The sequence below is a fragment of the Salvelinus alpinus genome, chromosome 2 (assembly GCF_045679555.1).
Source record: "Salvelinus alpinus chromosome 2, SLU_Salpinus.1, whole genome shotgun sequence".
Lineage (NCBI taxonomy): Eukaryota > Metazoa > Chordata > Actinopteri > Salmoniformes > Salmonidae > Salvelinus > Salvelinus alpinus.
In genome coordinates, this window is record NC_092087.1 from 41,768,651 (window position 1) to 41,796,008 (window position 27,358).

A 27,358-nucleotide genomic window follows, 5' to 3' on the forward strand; every position below is an offset into this window, starting at 1 on the left:
GAAATAACACATATGGAATCATGTAGTAACCAAAAAAGTGTTAAACAAATCAAAATATATTTTATATTTGAGATTCTTCAAAAGTAGCCACCCTTTGGCTTGATGACAGCTTTGCATACTCTTGGCATTCTCTCAACCAGCTTCATGAGGCCTTCCTTTGACACCGCCTGGTAAAGAGGTCCTGGATGGCAGGAAGCTTGGCCCCAGTGATGTACTGGGCCGTACGCACTACCTGTAGAGCCTTGTGGTCGGAGGCCGAGCAGTTGCCATACCAGGCTGTGATGCAAACAGTGCAGCTGTAGAACTTTTTGAGGATCTGAGGACCCATTAGACCAGTAGACGATAAGCACAAAGGAAAGTCATGGATCATCTAATTTTCTTAGTCTTTGAAAAATGTCTCTGTAAGTAAGTGCAATGCAATAGTTTATACTTCTTCCATCACTGGAACCAATGTTAAGATTTTTTATACTTTTCATCAATAACATAGATCTGAATATTCAGTCGTTAGTCGTCATCCGATTTCTATCCACCAGCACATTACTTGACAGTGCAGGAAGAAGATACATACTGTAACATGCAATAAAAGCCTACTTTCTTATATCTACTAACGTTGACACACAAAAAAAGTGATTGTGTGCATTGTAATGTGGGAGATGTACACTGGATTGAAGAAATGTCAGCGACGGAGGAGGCAACATAATGAGGGGCTTAACTACCACCACACATGGATGTTAGCCTCCCATGGGGGAGCCCCGGGGGCCCTGAGCCCTGCTGGACCCTCTGCCTCTTCCCCTACTCCCTCTCTGCTCTCTTTGTGGCCAGGTGGGGGAGAACAGATGGGAGCCCACTAACGAGCGGCTGATTGGCGGCTGGGCTGTTATGTACTGGATCCAGTCCTCATTATTAGCACCTAGCCACGGAATGACTAAAAAAAGAAATGTGTGGGGAAGCAGAGTGACATCGTATCAACAAAAACTCTCGGTGCCTAGAATCTATCTGTTCTCTATGATTGTGATGGAAAATATACAGAGTATCTGAGAAGCAGCGAGTGATCTTGAAGTAGTAGATCCCCTCTGTGTGATCATGCATGTATAAACAGAATATTTCAAACTTCATACTTTATTTCAAACACATTACTTTGCAATACAATACTTAATACAGGCTTTTTGTAAATAATGTACTCTGTAGTTGGTATCTCTGAAAGACCACAAACATATTGAATTCTTACATTCTGTAGTGTTTACTGATGTATTTTTCTCTGTGGTAATTCAATAATCAGTCAGTCATACATGTATAGTAATATACTTGGTGGTTATGATATCTCCCTTAAATAATGTGCTTTTTTTCATGCTTTTGTTAGCTGCCGATCTCACGGAAAAGGAAAGTAGTCACTCCATAAAGTGTTTACAACACATATTGCTCATGCTTTGAGAATAGCAAAACTCATTGCTGTTCAAAAATAATAATGGACACTTGACACCAGGCACAAAGATTGGGTGACAGAATGCTACCACATTCAGGAGCACAGACTAGGTGTGGAGGACAACCAGTACAAACATGCTTACGGAGGATTATGTCTCCTGAGAATGGATTCTAAACTGAATATCTAGCCTAATATCTAGACACAACCATGCAGAGAGAGATCCATACTATAGATAATGTTGGAAAGGTACAAAAGAAAAGAAGAAGAATGATCCTGTGTGGGCTGAAGTAGTGTGTGGAGATTTTGATTGAGAGATTTGCGCAAAAGTCTGAGCACTAAGTCAGCATTCACCCCTAATTTCCTATTTGGTTAGAGCACAGTAACAGAAAACCTATACACTAACACTACAATATATTGCTATAAAACTACTTAATGAGTTCAATTGCATATTTATATTGACTCAGTTTGATGATATATTGCAGCTGTTGACAACATCAAATACTGCATTGCACTGAGGCATTAGGGCTAACAATGCAGGGTGGTGCCCTAGGAGAATCCTTAACTTAAAGATGTCCTCCTGCGATTTTTTTAACGTTTACTGTTGAAAAGATATATCCCAAGTATAAATACAGTAAAGTACACACACTAAAGGGTAAAAAAATATGCTTTGAGCAAAATAGTGTTTTTTAGACACAACCGCAAACTTCGAGGAGTAGGGCATTTAAGGAGTTGGTCTGATGGGATTCCGTGATGTCATCAGCCTCCTTGCTTGATGAACAGTAGAGGAGCAATAGAGAACAAAAGAGGAAAGGCCCACCCCCCCACTTGTGCTATGTCATGACATATCTTGACCATCTATTGAGATGCGCCTTTTTTTTAAAAATAAATCAGGTGTTAACTGAGGTGAAAAGGAGACTGGAGTACCACTTTAAGTCCTATATATTTTAGCTTTCATAATAAAGTCTATTGTCTTTATTTCTACTCAGTAAGCTGTGTGTTATTGTAAGGTTGAATGTGCTTTGACGTGAACTGTGTACAGTTGTGTATAGTTGTTATGGACTCAATGATATCAAATGAATTGACAGCCATACACTTGGACTTCCATACAGGACAGATTCATAAAACAACACTGAAGATTCTCACATAACCAGATACCATTTTCAGGTAGAATAACTATCCACAATGACTAACAGTAAATTAGGCATTTTACTGTAAAGTGCATAATAAAGCAAGGAACGATATTTTCCGTTAACAGCATTGCCTAACTTTAACAGCACCTGCTGTAACAGGATGACCAAAGAAATGGTTTAACAGAGCAAAAATATGGAAAAATGCCTTTTTGGTGTCATTATAGCAGCCATGCAACACCAAACATTGGGCTGGTGTGTATGGGTCAAAAGGTCAAAGTTGAAAGAATTCACTTGATTGTCAACAAAATTGACCAATTGCTTTAAAATTGCTTTTTTCATAGGCGTATACTGTAATAGGTTTTCATTACAATTGCTTGGGTCTTGGGTGTGTATTTTTATCCAGACTCATCAATAATGATGACATTAACATCTAAGGCCCTGATAACATAACCTTCTAAATTACCTAGTGCCATATACATCTATGGTGGGTAACCCAGAGCGATAGGTATCCCTCCGTCTCTCCACAGACATCAATGGTTCTGTGATATCATGGCCTTCTAATTACCCAGTACCATAGATGTCTATGGCGTCTCCATAGAGACATGGCTCTGTGTGCTAACCTTAATCCAATCCATATTCATTCTCTACTCACTGACCCCCCTCCCCCAATCCTTGGCTTCAGTTTTCAGATGTGCTCAGGATGCAGCCGGCCACCCCGGGGAATGTGAGAGTGCATGGGGTTGGAAGCAAGGAGGAGGGAGGCATCCCCCACCTATGTGGATGGCCAGATGGGCCTTCCCAGGATCAGCAAGCCTAGGAGCAGCAGGGGTAGAGGGGATAGAAGCGAGCGCAGGCTGGGGGCCGAGCTGGGGCTGCACAGGTCGAAGAGGCTGCCCTGGAAGCGGATCTTCCTGGAGTCTTCTTTCAGGGTCTCCCAGATGGAGCCCACCTCCTCCTGACACCCGGACAGTGCCGTCAGGGCACACGTGTGGAACGCCTCCCAGTGGCTAGGGGTGAAAGATCCATCAATCAAATGTATTTTATAAAGCCCTTTTTCCACCGACACATACACTGCCTCATTCATATTTGACATGAAAACATGCAATTGGTTACAATCTATTGGATTCAAGAATGTTATTAGTTTGATTTATCTGACACTTTAATCGGCGCAACATGCAAGACTTCAAAGCTCGTATAGGAGTATTTTTTGTTGTATTATTGTTTTGAATTATTGTTTTTATACTACTGTCCAGCAATACTGTAAATTATTGTGTTTTGCAAGATCAACCCTCCTTTATTTTGTAGCCACAGAAATTAGATTAGAAAAAAGAGCTGACGCTGCAAGGGGACATTTTTCACCCAGGAAAGGCAGGCCCTGTGTAAGCTTTAGGCAGTAATATACTGTACTATAGTAATGGAATGCACACATTAACAATGACAAAAAAAACAAGATGGCCTCAGAATTTCATTACTGCTGCAGCAAAGTCATAAATTATTCAGTACAGTGGCTGTGTTTCAGCACCATTCATTTCTGCTATCTCCCTCGGAGGTTACAGCATCTTTTTCTTCTCTCCACTGTTCTTCCGCAAGGTACACACCTCGCTGGATTTCAATACAAGATCTGATATACACAAGCAGAAGGAGAATGCTTGGTAAAATACAGACGCTGTTCTATATACGTTCTATCTGCCTATGGTCGTAAGAGTAATCAGGTTCCATGAGATCCTGGTGCACTGCAAACGCAGACGTACAGTAAGTGCAGATGGATAGAGGATGCTGTACATTGCACACATACATACGCACACACAGGGGCGGATTGGCCATCTGGCAATTCTGGCAGATGCCAGATGGGCTGGACCATTTTTTAGTTGGGTGGGCTAGTTGAAATTGACACACTCAAAAATATATTTTTTTACATAAAAATTAAAACCATTAAAAGGTGACATGGCCGGTAGCCCATGGGCCTGTTCTCTGTTATAGTAATCAATAGTGAGCCTTCGGCAGATCAGTGGGGAACATCCAGCCTCCCTACCAAGATGGGCCAGCCTGGTTTTCTGATAAGCTAAGCTGAGGTCAAACAAACTCACATTCAAAGTCAAAAATGGCATCAGCAAAGAGACCTGCTCCGACTCTGTCATCAGTTCGACATCCAAGATCATGGATCGTAAAAAAATGAAGAGGGTGCCTACAAACATAGAAAGAGCACATTCTACATTGCCACCCCACTCAAACATTCTGTTTTTTGCGCAGCTAAAACCATGATTTGGTCAAACAGTAAAGAGCATTATCCTCATGATTCCTGTAATGAAAGTGTCTGCCCTGCCCCTGTGCCTGTGTCCTCGCTGGGGCCTGCTGCTGTGATGAGCGAGCCACTCTCCTCGCCCTCTAGGCGTTCTGATGGTATAACATTTTAAATGCAATTGCAGGGAAAACACAGCTTTGAAAGCTTGAGGGTCTCAGCTTTCTGTCCGTATACTTTTTATTTCTCATCTCTCAATATTCAGTTCAATAGCAACTATTTTACAACCAATATATTTGATATGGCTTTGTGATATGGAGCTGCGTGTGCGTGAAATGCGCACTGGCCATTGCGAGGGCATAGGCCTATTAAAAAATTATAATAGTAAGGTCTCATAGCCCACAACTAGTAGCTATGAGACATGTAGCCTACACATTTTTTTAGGACTTTACATTTATTGTTAGATAAATACACAGTGACCAGTTTATTAGGTACCTGGTCAGACACCCCTTTGCCGCCAGAACAGCCTGAATTCTTCAGGGCATGGATTCTATAAGGTGTGGCATTCAAATGTTGCTCTATTGGTATCAAGTGACCTAACGTGTGCCAGGAAAACATTCCCCACACCATTACACCACCGACACCAGGCTGTACTGTTGACCCCAGGCAGGTGTCAAACCACGGCCACGTGACTCACTGTCTGTAGGCGCAAACCATTTTTGTGTACGGGGTCGTGTACCTAATAAACTGACCACTGAGTATACATGGCTACTAGCAGTAGGTATTATATTAAGTTAGCGATTTAGTTAATGTGTTTTGAGTTTCTACTTCCTTCGGTGTTGAACCCAAAGTTAATTAGCCTATGGTAGTGCACATAAAGATGAATGTAATTCATCTCTATTGAAAAAAAATGGAAATTCTGGAGTGCTATTCTGACAGTAGAATATAGCAACTAGCCTATAGTCTAATTGTCACTGGATTAGGTTGCACATAAAAATATATTGAATCATGCATTCCTGCTTGGACGTGTTAGATGGAAAAACGTATTTCTTGAATTGGCAGGGTGATATGGGCTAGTGTGGATAAAATGTCAGGGCCGAATTGTCCCAGTCCCTGTCCCAGTCCGCCCCTGCACACACACACACCCCTCTCACCTGCACACAGCTTCCACTCCCATCTCGCTGGTCACATTCTCTTGGTAGTTATCCATGCTCTCCCCCAACTCCAGAACACAGTCAGAGAAGTCCCTATAAATATTCTCACACTTCACATCTGCCGCTGAGACTCTTGCCACAGCCAGGGACACTGCAAAACACAGAAAGAAAAATACATTCAAATGCATTAAGGAAATAATTCCCCTTTGTTCTCATAAGTTTCATTGTACATCTCAGGCATTGCACTTACAGAGGCCAAATATAATTGTTTTATGTCATGATAGAATAACAATAGGCTCTTGTATCACCTTTATCTAGATATTTATCTACCTCCCTATTTGAAGCAAAGGGTGTCTTCTGAAACAAATGGGAGGATGCCAAAAGTAGGTCACCCTCCTTCTATGTTGTTCTTGGAGTTAAAATGGAGGAAACAGAGGAATATCAGTCCTCAGCATCCCTCCCAGGACTTTAGGAGATTTGGCAGGATACGTTTTTCTTCCAGTCATTCCAAATTGCCTCTCAATGTAGTTTAAATGACGAGGTTTGCATGGGAGATATTTGGCCTGCTTGGACAGTGTGATTTAGATATAATCAGCATAGGCTACCTGTAAGAATGATTGTCATAATTCTCTCTCATCTCCCTCCTCTCTCCCACTCACTTATTGATTGCTTAGGGTCAGGGATAAGGTATCAAAGGCCACTGTAATAGCCACTGTCTGGGACATCAGCTTGAAATGATTGCTTTAAAAGCATAGAAAACATTGAAATGAATCAGGGAATGGGTTATATTGGGATTCTGAAGAAAGACCAACTGCTCCTAGATTTTGTTGGTTTGCCTGGATCATTTTCAAGAAATCTATTCAATTCCCAAGTCCCACTGCACTGTAGGCTGTCTCACATTCAATCCATTGCCCCCTGCCAAAAAGCAACGCCTTGCTAGATGTAAGGTAGGCAGTGGTTATATGACTATTTGTTCAATATGAATATTGTTATAGTACACCAATATGATTCAGCTTGCATAGGTTCAAAAAGTTTAAAACCAGGAATTATTGTTTAATTTATCAGAATGGATATTAATGTACATGGTAATATGTGCAGACATTGCATAAATACTTATGTTCTGAGTGAATGCATGGGATTAATTTATTAAATTAACAAGAATGCCAGATGTAGGGTAAGTGACACTACAACACTTTAAAATATTTGTTGTCATTTGCTTTCAATCATTTGTGCATTAATGCATGCTTTATACATCAACACAACTCTGCAAGTCTATTTTTGGCCAAAGATCTTTCAAGCACTCCAAAATCTATCCTACTACACACACCTGAGGGATGATGAGTTATTGATAACCTCTTCAAATATGAAAAAGGCTCGTCACTGTCAAATAATTCAACTCTATTCTCACCCTGCATGCAACATCTAAATTTAGACTACACCCTTAATTAATAAAATATTACATATTTCATCCAAGATATTATAAAACGTGCAATACGAAAAAGTATTGTTCTACCAATAAATCGAAAATGATACTTTATCCAGCCTTACCTAATGCAATAAATGCACAAAATCTTGAAATCTTCACCGTCGTAAATCCCATATCCCATATCAAACCCAGCGGAGGGTGCCTTGCGCCATCTGTGGGATCCAACAAAATCGCTCATAAATTGAGATAAAATCAAAGCGAAGTAAAATGAATCAATCAAAATAAATGACTTGTTGCAGCATATATGTGTTAACAGGAGGCGATTAACGTTTGCAGAATCAGTTGCAGTTTATTCTCGATCAAAACGAATGTAACAACCGTCACGTTACCTGCCCCTTTCGTGCGTGCTGCCTCTCCGAGCGCTTCTCTCACTCACCTCATGGACGCTCCGCGCCAGAGATACGTTTAGTGCCATCCCATGTTTCTCATTTGCTGACAGTAAACAGACAAATAGCCCATTGGTACATATTTGGTCTCCTCAGTCGGTTCCCTGTTTATCTGACACCAGTCATCTTTTTCTTCTGAGAATAATACTGAGCAAAATCAAAAGACCAAATAATGTGCTTATTTCAGAACATCATAAATTGCGGCATGAAAGAACATCACTTCAACTTTAAGAAAAGAAAAAGGCAAATATTTCAAGAAAGTGAACACATTTCTTATCCAGATTTTTTTACCTTTTATTTTTTTTGAAAACAATTACAGCATTTCACCAATGTACTGTAGGTACATTTATGGTGGTATATGGTCTGGAAGAAAATGTAACCTGACACTAACAACCTGACACTGACAACAAGTCATGTTTGAAATACATTTGCATCATTCACATTTAACATTGTAACTTGGTAGCGGGTGGCCTTTACTTTCTAAATTCTCTTCAACGAGCATTTCACAGCAGCTTTATGATATTTCAAAGTATGACATGAACAAGGAAAACCTTCCCTTGGAAGAACTTGGAGGTCACCATCTCAATTCCTGACTGTGCAGACAAACTGAGGGAGTCGTGAGGCACAGAATGAAATAGAACAAAACCCTTAATATCGTAATACTTCAGAAATTAAAGCATTCATTACAAAAAGTACAAAAAAAACAAGATGATTGAAATACTTGGTGTAGCATTACCGGTTTCTTTGGCAGGTATACAACTCCACGTCTTACCCATCTTTCATGGATCTGGCATGGTGATCCAATTACTCAGTCTTTAGTCTCATATCAGTCTCAAAATGTCCCGCTGGAGTGGTGTCTAAATGGGACACATTCATGACACCACTGTCTTCAGTCCAAGAACGTTTGGTGTAGGCCTATGTATCGGGGGTATATCGGAAAAGCTCTTGAGTAACTAACTAGGTCCACCCAGAGGTTGATGTTGGTTGGGTTGTTGGAGCTTGTGATGGCATGGGCCTTGAACATGGGCCTGGTGGACATTGATATGAAGATGGCCGCATCATGGAATGATTTATTGATCTACTCCAGCCGCTCTCTTGGTGCGTTTCCTCGGGGAGGCTTTAGGGGATGCCGATGCCTTGCCTGTAAAAGAGAGACAAAGAGAGAAACAGAGAGAGATAGAGGATGGTCAATGTAGAAATTTGAGTTGATATTCATCCTTGCACAGACAAGATGAAAAAAATAGGATGCCTTTTCAACCAAAGTCCGGTTCCAAAAAAGTGGTTGCATAAGGAGAGTATGAATTTGTCTCCCTGCACTCAGGAGGAAAAGCTATGGCAGAGTATCAAAGCTCATGACAAAGCTCAACTTACTCATGATGTTGAGGGTCTCCTGGGGAATCCAGCTGATGTCCACATCGTTCATCCCACCGGTGCCCGTCTCCACCTTCACTGGGAGCCTCTTCCTCTGCACAACATAGATCAAAGGTCATCACTTAATTTACCCTGGTGATATTTTTTTATGTAACATTCACCACCACATGTAAAGAGCTGGAGATATTTTAGACTATCACAATTTAGATGACAATGTTAAGACTCGTACCATCCTAGACTCCAGCACCTGGTACATGCCAAAGATCGCCAAGACAACTAATCCAGTCAGGAAGATGTACATGAACATTCTGGAGGAGAAACAAAGCAAAAAGTGTCATACTAACAGTTCATGGATAATGTAATAAAATAATAGTATAGACAAACAATATAACATTTGTTACCATATTTAAACAAATGTACCTGACATAAATGAATTTAACCAAATACTAGTATAAAAATAGAATTGATATATGCAAAGAAATGGTTACGTCTCTCCATCCAGTCCCTCCTCCAGCTCAACGATAGTGACGGTCTGGTTGTAAATGGCCGTCTGGAAACCGTTACCCTGCGTAACAGTCAAAACACAAGATCAGCGCCTCAGCCTCAGGCCATACATTCCAAGGGATTTCTGAACATCTAATCAAGAACCCTGGGCTGGGCATCTTGAAGATGCAAGACACTCTAATAATAATGTATCAATCAATCAACCAATCAATCTAGTCTCACCTCACTGTCCTGGTAGTTGAATAGGATGACCAGGCCGAAGGGACGACCAGCCATGGACTGAGCAGGGATGAAGGAGTACTCAAAGGAGGCCTGCTGCTGGGGCTGGACTACAGTGCTCAGGGGCAAGGCTGTGAACTAGATACCAAAAACTACTTTTCTGATCAACAATAGCAGAAAGTTCCCAAAACTGCATTTTACAGGGTATTCCATGTACTCTGAGTATACAAAACATTAACATGACCCTCTATTTCCATGACAGACTGAACAGGTGAATCCAGGTGATGTCACTTGTTAAACCCACTTCAATCAATATAGATGAAGGGGAGGAGACAGGTTAAAGAATAATTTTTAAGCCTTGAGACAATTGATACATGGATTGTGTATGTGGTATGGTAGTAGGTGCGAGGCACATCAGTTTGTGTCAAGAACTGTAATGATGCTGGGTTTTTCACACTCAACAGTTTCCCGTGTGTATCAAGCATGCTCCACCACCCAAAGGACATCCAGGCAACTTGACACAACTGTGGGTAGCATTGGAGTCAACATGAGCCAGCATCCCTGCGGAATGCTTTCAACATATTGTAGAGTCGATGCCCCGACGAATTGAGGCTGTTCTGAGGTGGGGGGGGGTCCAACTCAAGGTGTTTATTTTCTATATTTGCTAACATATGGAATTGTTTTAAGATGGTCATACCAAGGATCATTTAGTTATTTGATTTTGAATTCTAAGACCCCTTGAGGTAACAAAAACAAATCTACAAAAATGATTGGATGAAACATCGAATTTGGCATACTGCTATTAGCCAATAGAAACACAATGAATAATAGATTCACTACATGGAACAACAGATAGTAAAAAACAAAACATTTAAAGGAAGTTTGTTCTGATGCGTCTGTCCTACATCTGAGAGAAGGAAAATCAGGAAACAATTTATGTACAATATTTATCCCCTTTTTTTAGGCTGTAAACTATCTCCATACTGTAGTTCCATTCATTTTTTAAAACTGGTACCAGGGACCTTCAGATAAGTCTTATGAGGCTTGTGGGCGTCCTAGAGCAAAACGGAAAACACCATTGTGTTCGTGAGAGTCTCATCACCATAAAGGGGTCATAATACTTTGTAGGCCAAACCGTTCAGTCATTTTTATGAGAAGACCGATTTTCGGGATGTCTCATGGTCTAACAAACACCGCTCTAGCTCTGCCACCCTTCACCGCAGATTCGGAAGGGCGATATCGGCGGATGTGGTGAATTGAGACGCAGCCCATGCAAAAAAAAAACAGATATCTCTAGCTTAAACAGACGGATTTGATGGGGATTTTTTAAAATGTTAATTAGATTTCCGCTGGGGCACAGAAATTGTAGGCTAAGGGTTAACATGACCTTTATGAATTATGAAGCCTTTTGTGCTTTTTTTATTATATAAGTACTTCAAAATTCACAAAAATTGACATTAGCTGATGAAGATTATTTCATAGAACAAAACGTATAAGCTCTCCTAAGCCTGTGTTTACAACAGACCTTATTTTTGTAATTTAGCCAAAAACCCTACAAATTTAAATTTTACAGTGGGCTTTGTCCAACGAATCATGGCGGAGTTAGTACCAACAAAAAGACAACATTACTATTGCTCTCTATTATGGGTAACATATGTTATTGGGTTTGTAAAGGCTTTATAAGAAGTTTATATTCTAGTAATTGTTAGATAATAAATTGGAAGTAAACAGACAACAAACCCCATTATAACGTATAACGTGTTACATAATGATGTGTGTTTTCAAGGAGACTTTCTATTTCTCAGATGAGGCATGCAAGCATCATGTGTTCCAGAACCCAGACTCACGTTCTGGATGTAGAACTGGAAGTCCTGAGGGTAACGGAAGGAGGCCTCCAGGGAATGGACAGTGAAATCCTGGCTTCCCTTATTGGTGAAACCCACCAGGAACTTCGAAATCTCATTGGCTGGGAACTCTGGATGGAGGGCACAATGATATACAAATTAAACCATTGATGTGAATGAATAATTCCATTCCATGCTGTCTTGCATATTTCCCTTTAATTTACACAGAATGACTGAGTGTAAAACGATATGAGTATCCATAAAGGAAGAGAAGACTAACCTTCCCCGGTCACAAAGATGATGGTGGTGTCAGCATCAGGGTGAGAGGTTACATCTCCAACTGCGGCATCTTCATCTAAGTCATCTTCTGATTCCTGAGAGAAACTAGATTAAATGCACTGAATTGAGAAAATAGTACTTACATTCATTTGGCAGGGACAATAGAAGCCGCTTTCATCCCAGTTCGAACGTCACATACCGAGCCTGGGACCTGATCTTCCTCCACCAGCACCTCATCCTCCTCTTCCTCCTCCTCCTCCTCATCGACTGTTGCATGTGGGGCGATGTCTTCCGCAGACTCTTCTGCAGATACCTGGCCTGTCCCAACACAGAGAAGAATCCTTTAGCAATGAATCCATTTTAACACATACATGTGAAATAAATTGTTATAATAGCCAAAAACTGAGAACGAAGCCACTTAACCTGTGTGCCAGAGGGTACTATAATAGTTGATGACAGTTGTGACGAGAAACTTTGGTTGCACTTGCACCAAAAACAAACATAGGATCCATTGGATCAAATGAATGTAAAATAGTGACAGCAGTAAATTGATACAAATGGTCACGAGAAGAGCTTTATTCGTTCATTGTGTAATACTATGATGGTGTATTATAATACTCTGTTCACAATGAATGTGTAGGCTAAAAGCTAAAACTGGGTCATGTTATGATTGATGATTGGTCATTATTTGAAAATGCTGTATAAAACTTTGGATAGCAAATTGTTAAGTCGGTCATCATTTAGCAGTAGGCCTTTTTAATGAATTAGATCACTATGTAACAGACAAAGATACAATGTAACAGTCAGGGGCCTCTTCACCGGTGTTAGAATGTATCAACACTAACGGAAAGGCGATCCTGGGACACGTCACCATAGAACATGGGAAACCCAGTGTAGAGCGACAATATTGCCTGTCAGAGACATTTCGTATTGGAAATTAATATAATTTCATTCTTCCAGATAAGGTATTCTTATTATCTTAAACCACAAAACTACATCTATGGTAATTATGCATTTGCATAAGCATGCGAGGTATCAATTAGCCTATATCGAGAGAGCTTCCCAAAGTGTTATGTTCCTCCTATAATTTGTGTTAAATGCATTTGTTTACTTAATTTATCAGACAAGGATATTGAGCATGAAGCTTTCTGACAAAGCAGTATTAATTTTTTTTATATCACTGAATGAAAAACTGCATTATGCCACGTCAATGTTAACTTTGCTAAGTTTTCAATATTGCAATGAACTCTGGACTGCTAGTGAAGAATGCAAATTCGAAAGAGTAAATTACTTACCGAAAGACATCTGGCAACATGGGAAAGTCACGAGGAAAAGTACAAGTATTTTTGATCCGAAATGAAACATTTTGCTGCCGTCAAGTTTGTAGCTTGCTACACATCAGCAGTCAGAAAAATGAGAAAGTTAGCGAAGGGGTGGGATAAGATAGTTTTTAAGACGCCCCATACTATGCACGTATTGGTGATGTCACCAATTTTTTGGGGAAATTGTTGAATCAACCTTATTGTACTAGGCTAATGGAAAGGCCCACACATTTGTGAGAAACCCGTACCCTTCCCATTTATGAAATGGATGGTTGTGTAAAAATATTTGACTGCAAAAGTGGTTAGATTGAAAGATATTGTGACACACCCACTGCAGGGTGGTGTGATTGGCCCCCGATTTTTCTGAGCAACATTATTATTATTTTTTTTTTAAATGTTGGTATAATTTTCGTTGTTGGACGTAAAAGACTGTAAAAACGCCAGGAAATCAGCTGCAAGTTATTTTAATGTAAGAAATCTGTTCTCAAGAATTCCCATGCACAATCGAGAGACACGTGATCGTATACAAATGTAAGCAAGGTTTGAAATTATTATGTTTTAGTCAAACATTATACCTGTTTGGGCTTCTTGCGGTCAATTTGCGGTCTACAAATGATTTGTAATTATGTTCCGGCCCCCAGACCATCCGCTCAAGAATCAACCCCCGGCTGAATCTAGTTGTTGATCCCTGCCCTAAACTCAGCCTGGCTGAAGGGATGATGGGCCGCATACACTCATGTAACCCAATATTGCAAGCTCTGATATTGCAATTATTTTGAATACAAGTAGTCAATTGTCTTTCTTACACACACAAACAAACATCATTAGGATGTCTTAATGCATCTTGGAAATATAGAGCTGTAAATACAGAAATACAACAGGCAGAAATGTAAACTTGAATATTTATGATGATTGTAATCTTTACTTTTTGGTAGCTGACTAATAGACAACTTTCCAAGTCAATTTTGCTCTCATTCAGTGCTGTATGGTCGGTCCTGCCTAATGAAAATACATACAGTTACATGTTTTTTTAAATGTTGTGGCTATTGTCACCGGCTCTAAGGAAAACAAGTGGGCTCAGACAGAATTAGGTTCCTTGAAGGATTTTGTAAGTTTAGCCCCTACTCGGCCTCCCGGGTGGCGCAGTGGTCTAGAGCACTGCATCGCAGTGCTAGCTGCGTCACCAGAGTCTCTGGGTTCGCGCCCAGGCTCTGTCGCAGCCGGCCGCGACCGGGAGGTCCGTGGGGCGACGCACAATTGGCGTCGTCCGGGTTAGGGAGGGTTTGGCCGGTAGGGATATCCTTGTCTCATCGCGCTCCAGCGACTCCTGTGGCGGGCCGGGCGCAGTGCGCGCTAACCGAGGGGGGCGGGTGCACGGTGTTTCCTCCGACACATTGGTGCGGCTGGCTTCCGGGTTGGAGGCGTGCTGTGTTAAGAAGCAGTGCGGCTTGGTTGGGTTGTGCTTCGGAGGACGCATGGCTTTCGACCTTCGTCTCTCCCGAGCCCGTACGGGAGTTGTAGCGATGAGACAAGATAGTAATTACTAGCGATTGGATACCACGAAAATTGGGGGGAAAAAATTTAAAAATTAAAAATAAAAAAGTTTAGCCCCTACTCTTGTAATTAAGTCAGGGGCCTCCACAGACTATCTCTGGGGCCACCATGGATTTAACCTCAAATCCAATATGGCGTCCAACATCCAATATGGCTGCCACAGTACCATTTAATGGACGTTAAATCCGGTGTAAATATGTTTTTTTTTCTTGTGTGCAACACTGAATCCAACATGGCCAACATAATTACACTCAAACACCATGACCTGCATAGTTGTTTATTTCGTATTGTGTTATTCTTTCTTTTTAAAATGGTTTCATAAGGCTCTTGGTATATCTAGGACTAGGGGTGACGCTGCCACACACACATTGTGTTTGAATAGCTGAAGCCAAATAGTGTTTAATGTGTGTTCATGTTTAAAAGGTCATTCACAGATTTACAGCATATCAACAGTGGACAATTCTGCAAAATATATTAACAAGCCTTTCACGACACAAGCACACAGAAGCGTAAACAAGTTACAGGAACGCAAACTGTAATACAACAGTCATCTACTCTAGAAGCGTATATGTACAACTCTGAACTTTTCCTTATGATACCCAATGAAACTAAGTGTGCAAGGTTGATTAAAAGTGTTTGAGGTGACCAGAACATGAGAGTGGCAGGGCCTGACGAGCTTGCACAGCTAACTGGTCATTTTGAGTAAGCTGCAGCGACAAGGCCAGTATCCTTCCTGTTTGACAGTTTCCAATTCTAAAACAGTTGGGTGCAGGCACTCAGCAGATGTGCATGTCAACAAGACCCATTGACTAACTGGAATGTTATCCCAGCCTGAAGGATGCAGGGGATACTCTAGTAGTGGAATGGTTGGTTGTCTGGTTGTGAAGGAGAGTCTGTGAAAGGGCTGTCACCAACAGACCTGCCGTTAGATCTTTTTAACACTGAATTGACCTGTGGCCTGAGTTTTTTAAATATTAAATGTGGCAAAAAGTCCTGCAGGTCACGTCCTACTTATTCCTTCATATTCCTTTGGAAGCTGGGTAGGATGATTATTTGGTCGATATTAACTGTGTGTGGTTGGCTGTTATTATGGTCTGGGGCAGGCCCAGCAGGACATAAGGAGAGTGACAACTGGTGAGGAAGACCTCAGGTTAACTAGAGGTTACTTGGACCTGGGTTACTTGGACCTAAGTGTTATGAGGGACGTAGCATATCTTCACACACATATACACTGCCTTCAGAAAGTATTCATATCCCTTGACTTATTCCACATTTAGTTGTGTTAGATTTATTTTCTCACCCATTGTTTTCTCACCCAGATTTATTTTCTCACCCATGTTTTTTGATATTTTTGCAAATGTATTGAAAATGAAATGCAGAAAGATCTCATTTACATAAATACTCACACCTCTGAGTCAATACATATTAGAATCACCTTTGGCAGCGATTACAGCTGTGAGCCTTTCTGTGTAAGTCTCTGCTTTGTACACTTGGATTGTACAATATTTCCACATTATTCTTAAAAAATTATTCAAGCTCTGTCGAGTTGGTTGTTGATCATTGCTAGGCAGCTATTTTCAAGTCTTGCCATAGATTTTCAATCCCATTTAAGTCAAAACTGTAAATAGGCCACTCAGGAACATTCAATGTTCTCTTGGTAAGCAACTCCAGTGCATATTTGGCTTTGTGTTTTAGGTTATTGTCCTGCTGAAAGATGAATTCATCTCCCAGTGTCTGGTGGAAAGCAGACTGAATCAGGTTTTCCTCTAGGATTTTACATGTGCTTAGCTCCATTCTGTTATTTATTTTGTCCTGAAAACTACTCAGTCCTTAACGATTACAAGCATACCCATACCATGATGCAGTCACCACTATGCTTGAAAATATGGAAAGTCGTACTCAGTAATGTGTTGTACTGGATTTGCACCAAACATTACACTATTCAGGACATCTGGAAATAGGAGACAAAGGGCTGTAAGACATAGGTTTAATCCTAGACACATGGAAAGTGGGATGTATACAGAGGGTACGGGGCAACAAAAGACAATCAGCAGAGGGGCTAATAATCTTGGAGATGGGGAAAGGGACGATAAAACGGGGGGATGTTTGCAGGACTCCACCCGGAGGGGCAGATCTTGAGTGGACAGCCATACCATCTGCCCAAGAAAATAGCAGGGAGCCGGGGTCCGGTGGCGGTCCGCTTGTTGCCGATACCTGGAGGTAGTCTTGAGGCTCTCTTCCAGGCACGGCGACAGTGGCGGACAAACACCTGGGCAGAGGGTATGCCAACCTCTTCCTCCAGGAAGAGCAAGGGGTGATAACCCAGGGAACACTCGAAAGGTGAGAGCCCGGTGGCAGAGCAGGGGAGGGTGTTGCGGGCGTATTCAACCCACACGAGTTGCTGGCTCCAGGTGGTGGGGTTGGCGGAGATAAGGCAGCGAAGAGTCGTCTCCAGGTCTTGATTGGCTCACTCCGACTGGCCGTTGGACTGAGGGTGGAACCCGGAGGACAGGCTGGCCGACGACCCAATGAGTGTGCAGAACACCTTCCAGAACCAGGACGAGAACTGGCACACCGATCTCGACAAACCATTTCTGTATGGACCTCGCTTTGTGCCCGGGGGCATTGTCATGCTGAAACAGGAAAGGGTCTTTCCCAAACTGTTGCCACAAAGTTGGAAGCACAGAATAGTCTAGATAACGCTCGTCGAAAGGAATGGACCAAGGCGCAGCGTGCTGAGCGTACATTTTAGTTTATTTAATGTCGCCAACAAAACAAGAAAATAACAAACTAACGTAAAGCTACGTAGTGCTCGCAGGCCACTACACATAGACAACTACCCACAATCACAGGTAGGAAAAAGGGCTGCCTAAGTATGATTCCCAATCAGAGACAACGATAGACAGCTGTCCCTGAATGAGAACCATACCCGGCCAAAACATAGAAATACAAAACATAGAAATAAAGAAACTAGAATGCCCACCCTAGTCACACCCTGGCTTAACCAAAATAGAGAATAAAAGCATCTCTTTGGCCAGGGCGTGACACTAGAATGTCATTGTATGCTGTAGCGCTAAGATTTCCTTTCACTGGAACTAAAGGGCTTAGCCTGAACCATGAAAAACAGCCCCCGGCCATTATTTCTCCGCCACCAAACATTACAGTTGGCATTGGGGCAGGTAGACCTCCCGGTCGCGGCCGGCTGCAACAGAGCCTGGCCTCGAGCCTTAGACCACTGCGCCACCCGGGAGGCCCTAGCTATAGAACCTTTTGAGGATCTGAGGACCCATGCCAAATCTTTTCAGTCTCCTGAGGTTTTGTCGTGCCCTCTTCACGACTGTCTTGGTGTACTTGGACCATGTTAGTTTGTTGGTGATGTGGACACCAAGGAACTTGAAGCTCTCAACCTGCTCCATTTGAGCCCCATCAATGAGAATGGGGGTGTGCTTGGTCCTCTTTTTCCTGTAGTCCACAATCATCTCCTTTGTCTTGATCACATTAAGGCAGAGGTTGTTGTCCTGGCACCGCACGATCAGGTCTCTGACCTCCTCCCTATAGGCTGTCTCGTCATTGTCGGTGATCAGGCCTACCACTGTTGTGTCATGGGCAAACTTAATGATGGTGTTGGAGTCGTGCCTGGCAGTACAGTCATGAATGAACAGGGAGTACAGGAGGGGACTGAGCACGCACCCCCGAGGAGCACCTGTGTTGAGGATCAGCATGGCGGATGTGTTGTTACCTACCCTTACCACCTGGGGACGGCCCATCAGGAAGTCCAGGATCCATTTGCAGAGGGAGATGTTTAGTCCCAGGGTCCTTAGCTTAGTGATGAGCTTCGAGGGCACTATGGTGTTGAACGCTGAGCTATAGTCAATGAATAGCATTCTCACATAGTTGTTCCTTTTTTCCAGGTAGGAAAGGGCAGTGTGGAGTGTAATAGAGATTGCATCATCTGTGGATCTGTTGAGGCGGTATGCAAATTGGAGTGGGTCTAGGGTTTCTGGGATAATGGTGTTGATGTGAGCCATGACCAGCCTTTCAAAGCACTTCATGGCTACAGACGTGAGTGCTACGGGTCGGTAGTCAATTAGGCAGGTTACCTTAGTGTTCTTGGGCACAGGCATTATGGTGGTCTGCTTAAAATATGTTGGTAGAGGTTGAAAATGTCAGTGAAGACACTTGCCTGTTGGCCAGCGTATGCTCGCAGTACACGTCCTGGTAATCCGTCTGGTCCTGCGGCCTTGTGAATGCTGACCTGTTTAAAGGTCTTACTCACATTGGCTGCGGAGAGCGTGATCACACAGTCTTCCGGTGCTTCTGGTGCTCTCATGCATGTTTCAATGTTATTTGCCTCGAAGCGAGCATAGAAGTAGTTTAGCTCGTCTGGTAGGCTCGTGTCACTGGGCAGCTCTCGGCTGTGCTTCCCTTTGTAATGGTTTGTAATGGTTTGCAAATCCTGCCACATCCGACGAGCGTCAGAGCCGGTGTAGTACGATTCAATCTTAGTCCTGTATTGAAGCTTTGCCTGTTTGATGGTTTGTCGGAGAGCATAGTGGGATTTCTTCCGGGTTAGAGTCCCGCTCCTTGAAAGCAGCAGCTCTAGCCTTTAGCTCAGTGCGGATGTTGCCTGTAATCCATGGCTTCTGTTAGGGGTATGTACGTACGGTCACTGTGGGGACGACGTCATCGATGCACTTATTGATGAAGTCAATGACTGATGTGGTGTACTCCTCAATGCCATCGGAGGAATCCCGGAACATATTCCAGTCTGTGCTAGCAAAACAATACTGTAGCTTAGCATCTGCTTCATCTGACCACTTTTTTATTGATCTAGTCACTGGTACTTCCTGCTTTAATTTTTGCTAGTAAGCAGGAATCAGGAGGATAGAATTATGGTCAGATTTGCCAAATGGAGGGCGAGGGAGAGCTTTGTATGCGTCTCTGTGTGTGGAGTAAAGGTGCTCCAGAGTTTTTTCCCCCTCTGGTTGCACATTTAACATGCTGATAGAAATTTGGTAAAACAGATTTAAGTTTCCCTGCATTAAAGTCCCCAGCTACTAGGAGCGCCGCCTCTGGGTGAGCATTTTCTTGTTTGCTTATGGCGGAATACAGCTCATTCAATAATGTCTTAGTGCCAGCCTCTGACTGTTGTGGTATGTAAACAGCTACGAAAAATACAGATGAAAACTCTCTAGGTAGATAGTGTGGTCTACAGCTTATCATGAGATACTTAACCACAGTAGAGCAAAAGCTCGAGACTTCCTTAGATATCGTACACCAGCTGTTATCTACAAAAATACATAGTCCACCGCCCCTTGTCTTACCAGACGCCGCTGTTCTATCCTGCCGGTACAGCGTATAACCAGCCAGCTGTATGTTGATAGTGTCGTCGTTCAGCCACAACCCGTGAAGCATAAGATATTACAGTTTTGAATGTCCCGTTGGTAGTTTAATCTTCCGCGTAGCTCTATTTTTTATATCTATTTTATTGTCCAAAGATTGCCCGTTTGCTAGCAGAATGGAAGGAAGTGGGGTTTATTCGATCGCCTACGAATTCTCACAAAGCAGCCTGCCCTCCGGACCCTTTTTCTCCGCCTCCTCTTCACGCAAATCACCGGGATCTGGGCCTGTTCCTGAGAAAGCAGTATATCGTTTGCGTAGGGCTCGTCAGACTCGTTAAAGGAAAAAAACGATTCTGCCAGTCCGTGGTGAGTAATCACAGTCCTGATGTCCAGAAGTTATTTTCGGTCATAAGAGACGGTAGTGGCAACATTATGTACAAAGTAAGTAAAAAAATAAGTTACAATAAATGCAAATAAAATGAAGAAAAAAAAACACAATCGGTTGGGGGCACGTAAAACATTTGCCTTCTTCTCCGGCGCCATTTTAGCCTGTGCGTTACAATGTAATGTGATGAGTGACGCAGAATGTAATGATCCTTTTTCTCACGACTGGTGTCTCTTTGTTGACAGGAGTAGACCTCCCACTCAGTTCCTCATCTCTCAGAGATGGCCAGGTCAAAAGTGTCTCTCAGGTGCTACTTTTTCTACACCTTCTCCTTGTGAAGCACAATGTCTCCTGCTATTGTTCATTATTTTCCCTAGTCTTTATGTCATGTAGAAGTCCATACCAAAAACCTATACAGTATATTAAACATAACCACTTCCCCACGCTCAATTGCTAGAGAGAGCCAGCTGGTGGACAAGATTGTACTGAACATTAATTGACCATGTTTCTTCCTTATGTCAGGCGCCCTCCAAAGGTAAGGACTGTTATGCCAACCTGACTCTGAAGGCCCCCAAGCTGGTGTCTGGCCGCAGCTCCCCACAGCCCCAGATTAAGTACTCTGACATAGTGAAACTACAGGGGCCACAGGAAGCGGAGAAGGTGACCATGGCCAACAACAACGCTGACTCAGTCTCTGTGCTCTCTGACCTGTATACCTCAGTGAAAATAGACCGCACCAAAACCCTGGACACAGTGGATGGCAATGACGGCTATGCCAACCATGTCTGAGATAAAATGTTGGTGACATGCTTTTCAATTTGTTATAGATTTTTTCTGTGTTTTTGGGTGGCAAGATTTGGAGATGATGACGCTGGTTGTCTAGCTGTTTCACCTCACAACCACAGAGTGTCGCTAATTGCCAGCTTTAGAAAAATATTTTTTCTTCCTAATATAAAAATCTGCAGAGCAGTGTGTGTGTGACAACTGTGTGGTTTAACTTCAGTCCCCGCAGACTTTACAACTTGTTGAGGCCCGTACTTACTTAATTAATTCCCTTAAACCTTAGTCTGAATTTCAGACTCCAACAAGAAGCCAGTAGGAGGTAAGAGGCTACATGCAAGCAGTGGTGTAAAGTACTTTGAAGTACTGCTTTAGTCGTTTTTTTGGGTATCTGTACGTTACTTTACTATTTATATTTTTGACAGCTTTTACTTTTAATCACTACATTCCTATAGAAAATAATGTACTTTCTACTCCATACATTTTCCCTGACACCCAAAAGTACTCGTTATATTTGAATGCTTAGCAGGACATGAAAATGGTCCAATTTACGCACTTATCAAGAGTACAATCCTACAGACTCTGATCGGGTGGACTCTAAACACAGATACTTCATGTGTAAATTATGTCTGAGTGTTGGAGTGTGCCCCTGGCTATCCGTAAAAAAAGATATATACAAAAACATTTTGGTGCCGTCTGGTTTGCGTAATATAAGGATTTTGAAATGATTTATACTTTTACTTTTACCTTTAATACTTAAGTATATGTTAGCAATTACATTTACTTTTGATACTTAAGTATATTTTAAACATACTTTTAGACTTCTACTCAAGTAGTATTTTACTTGGTGACTTTCACTTTTACTTGAGTCATTTTCTATTATGGTATCTTTACTTTTACTCAAGTACTGTATGACAATGGAGTACTTTTCCACCACTGCATGCAAGGTATTTGGAGGTGGATTATTTCCTCTATTTCCATCACACATTTTCAGATGCCTATTAGGGTAGAGTGTCTGTAACGGCAGCCTTCCTCCTCTTCATCTGAAGAGGAGGTGTAGCAGGGATCGGACCAAGACGCAGCGTAGCTCGTGTTCAACATGTTTAATTAAACGAAACTGTGAACACTTACACAATACAAAATAACAAATGTGGCAAACCGATACAGCCCTATCTGGTGCAGAGAAAACACAGAGACAGGAAACAACCACCCACAAATCCCCAACACAAAACAAGCCACCTATATATGATTCCCAATCAGGGACAACGATTGACAGCTGCCTCTGATTGAGAACCATATTAGGCCGAACACAGAAACAGACAAACTAGACACACAACATAGAATGCCCACCCAGCTCACGTCCTGACCAACACTAAAACAAGCACAACACACAAGAACTATGGTCAGAACGTGACAGTGTCTACCATGTTGTTTGCGGTTTTATAATCTCCAGATCCTGTCAAACATTAAGGTTAAACTGAACATGAAATTTAAGGAGATAAAATTGTGAAGGGCAATACATTTCTATATTTTTGAGATATTAATTAATGTGGTTTATGTCTAAATTGTTGATACCTCCTTTTGTCATAAATAAACAAACGGTATTTTTGATTTATTTAAGTTCTGTGCACATGTACTTTGTCAGTTCATTTGATGGTCGGATTCTCCTGCAAGGGTAATAATGCATCATAGACCTTTTGATATGTTCATGTTTAAACCCAAAGAATACTCCACCAGTGATTGTGAGTGACTAGGCTTTGAGATACAGGCATGAGGCTTTGCAAGTTGTAATCACTGTCTTAACAAAGTGTTTGTTATCATCACTATAATAAAAACTTGATCAGTTTGTCTGAAATGTATTTTCTATCTAGGGTTAATTACTGTACTACTTAAACCATGCTCAAGCTTTTAATTTAGAGGGTACCAGGGAATTAAATCCCTTGGTTTTTGAAGTAGGTTTTTTAGTTTGGTTGAAACTTTTATGAAAATGTTAACGATGCAATTGATTTCAAATTATTAACACATTTGGGTTATGAAGTGTTTCTAAGGACAAATTATTGGGATATTTGCAACCAACATTGGCAGCAAGATCATCTGGGTCAGTGAATTCAGTAGGTGAATTGAATATCCTCATTTAACATAATCATAATTTTTCATTGTTGAATTGGAAATCCAATGAATCTCCTAAACGGATTGAATTGAAATGAATACCAGACGTACACTATAGGTTCCCAAAATATTCACCCAGTATTTATTAGACCAGATGTATTATTCGCATAGATAACTGTTCATAGATATAGATGTACTATAATGTTCTGCTTTCTTGCAGACGTTGTGTTGTCCAGCATTTTATCTCAGTCAGGATGTCAGAGGAGTAATAATTCAGCGATAGTTGTTCATGAGAAAATACTTTATGGTCAAAATGGTAAATGAATAAACAAGAGATAACGATAATCGATTATACCATATTAAGGAATTATTAACATTTGTAAAACAATTTTTGCAGATTATGCAACTAATTTATATGTGAAAGCTGAAATGGTCTATTCATTCCTTTTCAGTAGACAGGCTTATCCAGGACAAATTACAGTAGTGAGTGCATACATTTTCATACTGGTCCCCCTTGGGAAATGAACCCACAACCCCAGCAATTCAAACACCATGCGCTGCCAACTGAGCCACATCATCACATCTCATCATCACAAACCACTTGATGTCTCAATGTACTCAATTACTGTATTGTGCGTTATTTTTCTTCATGGTGATGGAAAGTGTATAGGTAGAAACCTAGATGACCAGCCTATGTACAATACAGTAATGCACATTTACTTTAAGGGGTTTGTAAGGATGGTAAATTAATACTGCACAAATAGTGGTTGTTTTCCATGTCATTAGATCAAGAAAAATATTTAATTTGATGTAGATGTTTTGTGTCTTTGCATATAACTTTCCACCTTTTGATTTAAATGTTTGAGGACAGGGTTTTGTTCTTTCTGAACACATTAGAATGACAATCACACCGAACGGGACAGGGCAACAACTCTTACAATTACAACTATTGAATCCTGCAAGATACTGTTCTTAATTATACAACTACCTTTTTTTGCCAAAGCAGAGATGCTGCAAAAATATTTTTGCCTGCGCCACAGACAATATCGGTCCGCTAATACTAGTAAAGGCCCAGTACACTACTTTTGTGAAAAAATATATATTAAAAGAAATATTTTAAAAATGTATTATTTTTCTTTTTAATTCAGATTTTTCAGGGGGTGCTGCAGCATCCTCAGCACCCCTACTTCCCGCGGCTGTGGTAAGTCCACAAAAATGAAAGTGGACAGAGAGTTCAAAATAGTTTGAAGTGATCCTGCTCTGTACTCTCTACCAAAGATAATGTGTAACGTGGATGGTATTGTGTCGAAGCTCTGGCTGAAATCAACATTGCGGACATAGTACAACGTTTTGACCACTTTGACCCTGTGTATCAGGAAACCAGTAATCCTCCATGGCTCTGTGCACAGAGCTCCTGTTAGATGGGACCAGCAGCATAGGGCTTCACACTAGACTGCTTTATCAAGTGCAAAAGCAACACCACTAATAAAAATAGTTTATTCCTAATATCTGGGGCCAGGGGGTTTCCTGACCACGTAACCTGACCAGGAACAACTCTGGGCTTTGTAATGGAAATTAAAAGATTCAACACGTGATCCCACGACCTTGAACAGAATTGAAAAACAGATTTGTAGTTAATAACGCAGTTTACTTTTTGAGGGCAATTATTATTTTATTATTCAACCAAGACAGTCCACTCAGCAACAATAATCCCTAACTATTGGTGGCAGGTAGCCTAGTGGCGTTAGAGCATTGGTCGCTGGTTTGAATACCCGAGTCGACAAGGTGAAGTATTTGTCTGTGTCTTTGAGCAAGGCATTTAACCCCAATTTGCTACAGCAGTGCTATGGCTGACCCTTTAAAACAACACATTTCACAACACCTATCCGGTGTATATGGCAATATATATATATCATATACTGTACTTGTTGCCTTGAAGTTTTCCAACAGAACATCTTGAGCCGGTCAGCATTAGGTACAGATGTAGGATCTTAATTTGAGCCAGTTTTCTACAGCAGGAAAATAAGCCTGCAGAAACAGGAAATGTTAATTATTATGTGGATTATAATTAATGGACATTTTTGTAGGGGTTGACACATTTTTTTGTGAGGGAAAATCAACTCTGAAATTTCCAAGTTGAAATGACAGACTTCAGAAGCCTTTTTAAACTGCTAATACACTACAAGTATTACATTTCCTGCATTGCAGGGATGATCTCCTGCCACAGGGTGATCAAATTAAGATCCTACATTTATATCACAATGCCGGTCATAAATAGCTGTTAATCATCCATTATAAACCAACCAATCTTTATTTTCAGGGACAGGGTAGCCTTTCCTTGATCCTTCAACCTGTTGCATTCTTAACATAAGCTGCTGGTGCTGATATAGAATTGTATGATTATTGAGGTGCTGATAAAATAGTAAACCCTAGATTAAGATTGCAAACAGGAGATTGAGACTGTAAAAGAGCCAACACAAAGTTGAAGGATTGTTACTACCTAACAAAGCTTTAGTCTCTCCCTCTTATAATGGATGTTTCTTCGTATCCCTTTTGTAGGGTTGTTCATTAAGCATAAAATGTTTCCTTTGAGCTTCACTTTTTATAATTCATCATGAACTGAACTTGATAGATAGGTCTTGTTTAAAGCCAGACTGAGTTCCACTACAGTGAGATGTTAATGGTGTATGATCTCTTGTCAGTAATTGAAATCAAGTATTACCCTATGTGACCTCTGGTATTTAATTTGAGAACAAAATGTACAGTGTACACTGTAAATTGAGTCAACTTAAAAAATCTAGGCAACCAGCTAACGTACATTCCTGAGTTGTCTCAACACATTTGCCAAAGTTGAGTTAACTAGAAATCGTAATGCAGCTGGTTGCCTTGATTTTTCAAGTTGACACTTTGGATTTCAAGTCCTCTCAACTTAACGATGCAAGCCCACCCGCTCAGCTGAACTATTTAAGATCAATGGGAAAAGATTGCGAATTCGGTGGGTAGCCCCAACCGGGACTCGAACCCAGAGCCAGTGACTACAACACCTTACCATTGCTCTATAGAATTACCACTATGGAAATTATTTGGCTATTGATGGCTGTTATATTTTTTATTTAGGATGGAACAAGTATGTTAATGTTGCATGAAGGCTGCGTTTACACAGGCATCTAAATTCTGAAAATGTTTCCACAAATTGGTATTTTGACCAATAACATCAGATCTTTTCACATCAGACTAGTGCTGAGCGATTAGTGTTTTTAGGGCTCGGTTTGGTTTTGGTTCTGTTGTAAAAAAATAATAACGGTTTTAAATTATTATATACATATTTTTTTTACATCAAATGCATTATGAAATATGACCTTGAAATGATTTTAGAGCTTTTTCATTGAAATTCCAAGACAAATATTGAGGACATTAAATTGCCAAAACACTGAAAACATTACACTGTCTCTAACACTGAATAAAGCAATTAATAAGAGCCCCATGATCGTAGTTTACTGCCCATAAAGTCTTATCACTTATTAACCACCATCATTTATTTACATTACTTTACTTAAATGAAGGCGTTGCTTCTACACCTGCATTGCTTGCTGTTTGGGGTTTAAATACAATATTTCAGTTGTGTATATATATATATATTTTTTTAAATGTATGACTTTATTATTTAATTTCTTGATGTCATCATGTTATCTCTTCTCAGACAGCAGACAGACAGTGAAAATGGTATCCCGTGATCATTGGGTTACCACAGTTGCCCATGCTGCAGAGCTGTCTGACGAAATCACTATTTTAGTAGTTCTTCAAAGTAGATAAGGCATACTTTCAAGTTTG

General features: G+C 41.1%; 2 protein-coding genes across 3 annotated transcripts; both read right to left on the bottom strand.

The window, feature by feature from the left end:
* Positions 1-1,103: 1,103 nt before the first annotated feature.
* On the bottom strand, positions 1,104-7,884 carry LOC139561880 (neuritin-like). 2 transcript variants are annotated; one of them, XM_071379274.1, is made up of 4 exons: positions 7,762-7,884; positions 7,495-7,584; positions 5,947-6,097; positions 1,104-3,560 (listed from the first exon to the last, which is right to left on the bottom strand). In XM_071379274.1, the coding sequence occupies exons 2-4, from the start codon at positions 7,544-7,546 to the stop codon at positions 3,326-3,328; spliced, it is 438 nt and encodes a 145-aa protein (XP_071235375.1). In that variant the 5' UTR covers positions 7,547-7,584; positions 7,762-7,884; the 3' UTR covers positions 1,104-3,325. The 2 variants fall into 2 exon arrangements, with proteins under 2 accessions (XP_071235375.1, XP_071235367.1); XM_071379266.1 differs by having other exon boundaries at positions 7,495-7,802.
* Positions 7,885-8,087: 203 nt separating this feature from the next.
* On the bottom strand, positions 8,088-13,472 carry LOC139561804 (translocon-associated protein subunit alpha-like). The gene is made up of 9 exons (XM_071379100.1): positions 13,331-13,472; positions 12,235-12,353; positions 12,037-12,130; positions 11,760-11,887; positions 9,916-10,050; positions 9,678-9,754; positions 9,419-9,497; positions 9,190-9,283; positions 8,088-8,959 (listed from the first exon to the last, which is right to left on the bottom strand). The coding sequence occupies exons 1-9, from the start codon at positions 13,398-13,400 to the stop codon at positions 8,889-8,891; spliced, it is 867 nt and encodes a 288-aa protein (XP_071235201.1). The 5' UTR covers positions 13,401-13,472; the 3' UTR covers positions 8,088-8,888.
* Positions 13,473-27,358: the final 13,886 nt, after the last annotated feature.

What these genes read in the sequence shown, in the direction of transcription:
- LOC139561880 (XM_071379274.1), bottom strand. Translation starts at nt 7,546, where the DNA reads ATGGGATTTACGACGGTGAAGATTTCAAGATTTTGTGCATTTATTGCA. An exon ending in TTGTGCATTTATTGCATTAG is followed by an intron (nt 6,098 to 7,494) that starts GTAAGGCTGGAT and finishes TGTGTTTTGCAG; the next exon opens with TGTCCCTGGCTGTGGCAAGA. An exon ending in GGAGTGGAAGCTGTGTGCAG is followed by an intron (nt 3,561 to 5,946) that starts GTGAGAGGGGTG and finishes TTTCACCCCTAG; the next exon opens with CCACTGGGAGGCGTTCCACA.
- LOC139561804 (XM_071379100.1), bottom strand. Translation starts at nt 13,400, where the DNA reads ATGTTTCATTTCGGATCAAAAATACTTGTACTTTTCCTCGTGACTTTC. An exon ending in CATCTTTGTGACCGGGGAAG is followed by an intron (nt 11,888 to 12,036) that starts GTTAGTCTTCTC and finishes CCCTCCATCCAG; the next exon opens with AGTTCCCAGCCAATGAGATT. An exon ending in AGGTGCTGGAGTCTAGGATG is followed by an intron (nt 9,284 to 9,418) that starts GTACGAGTCTTA and finishes TATGTTGTGCAG; the next exon opens with AGGAAGAGGCTCCCAGTGAA.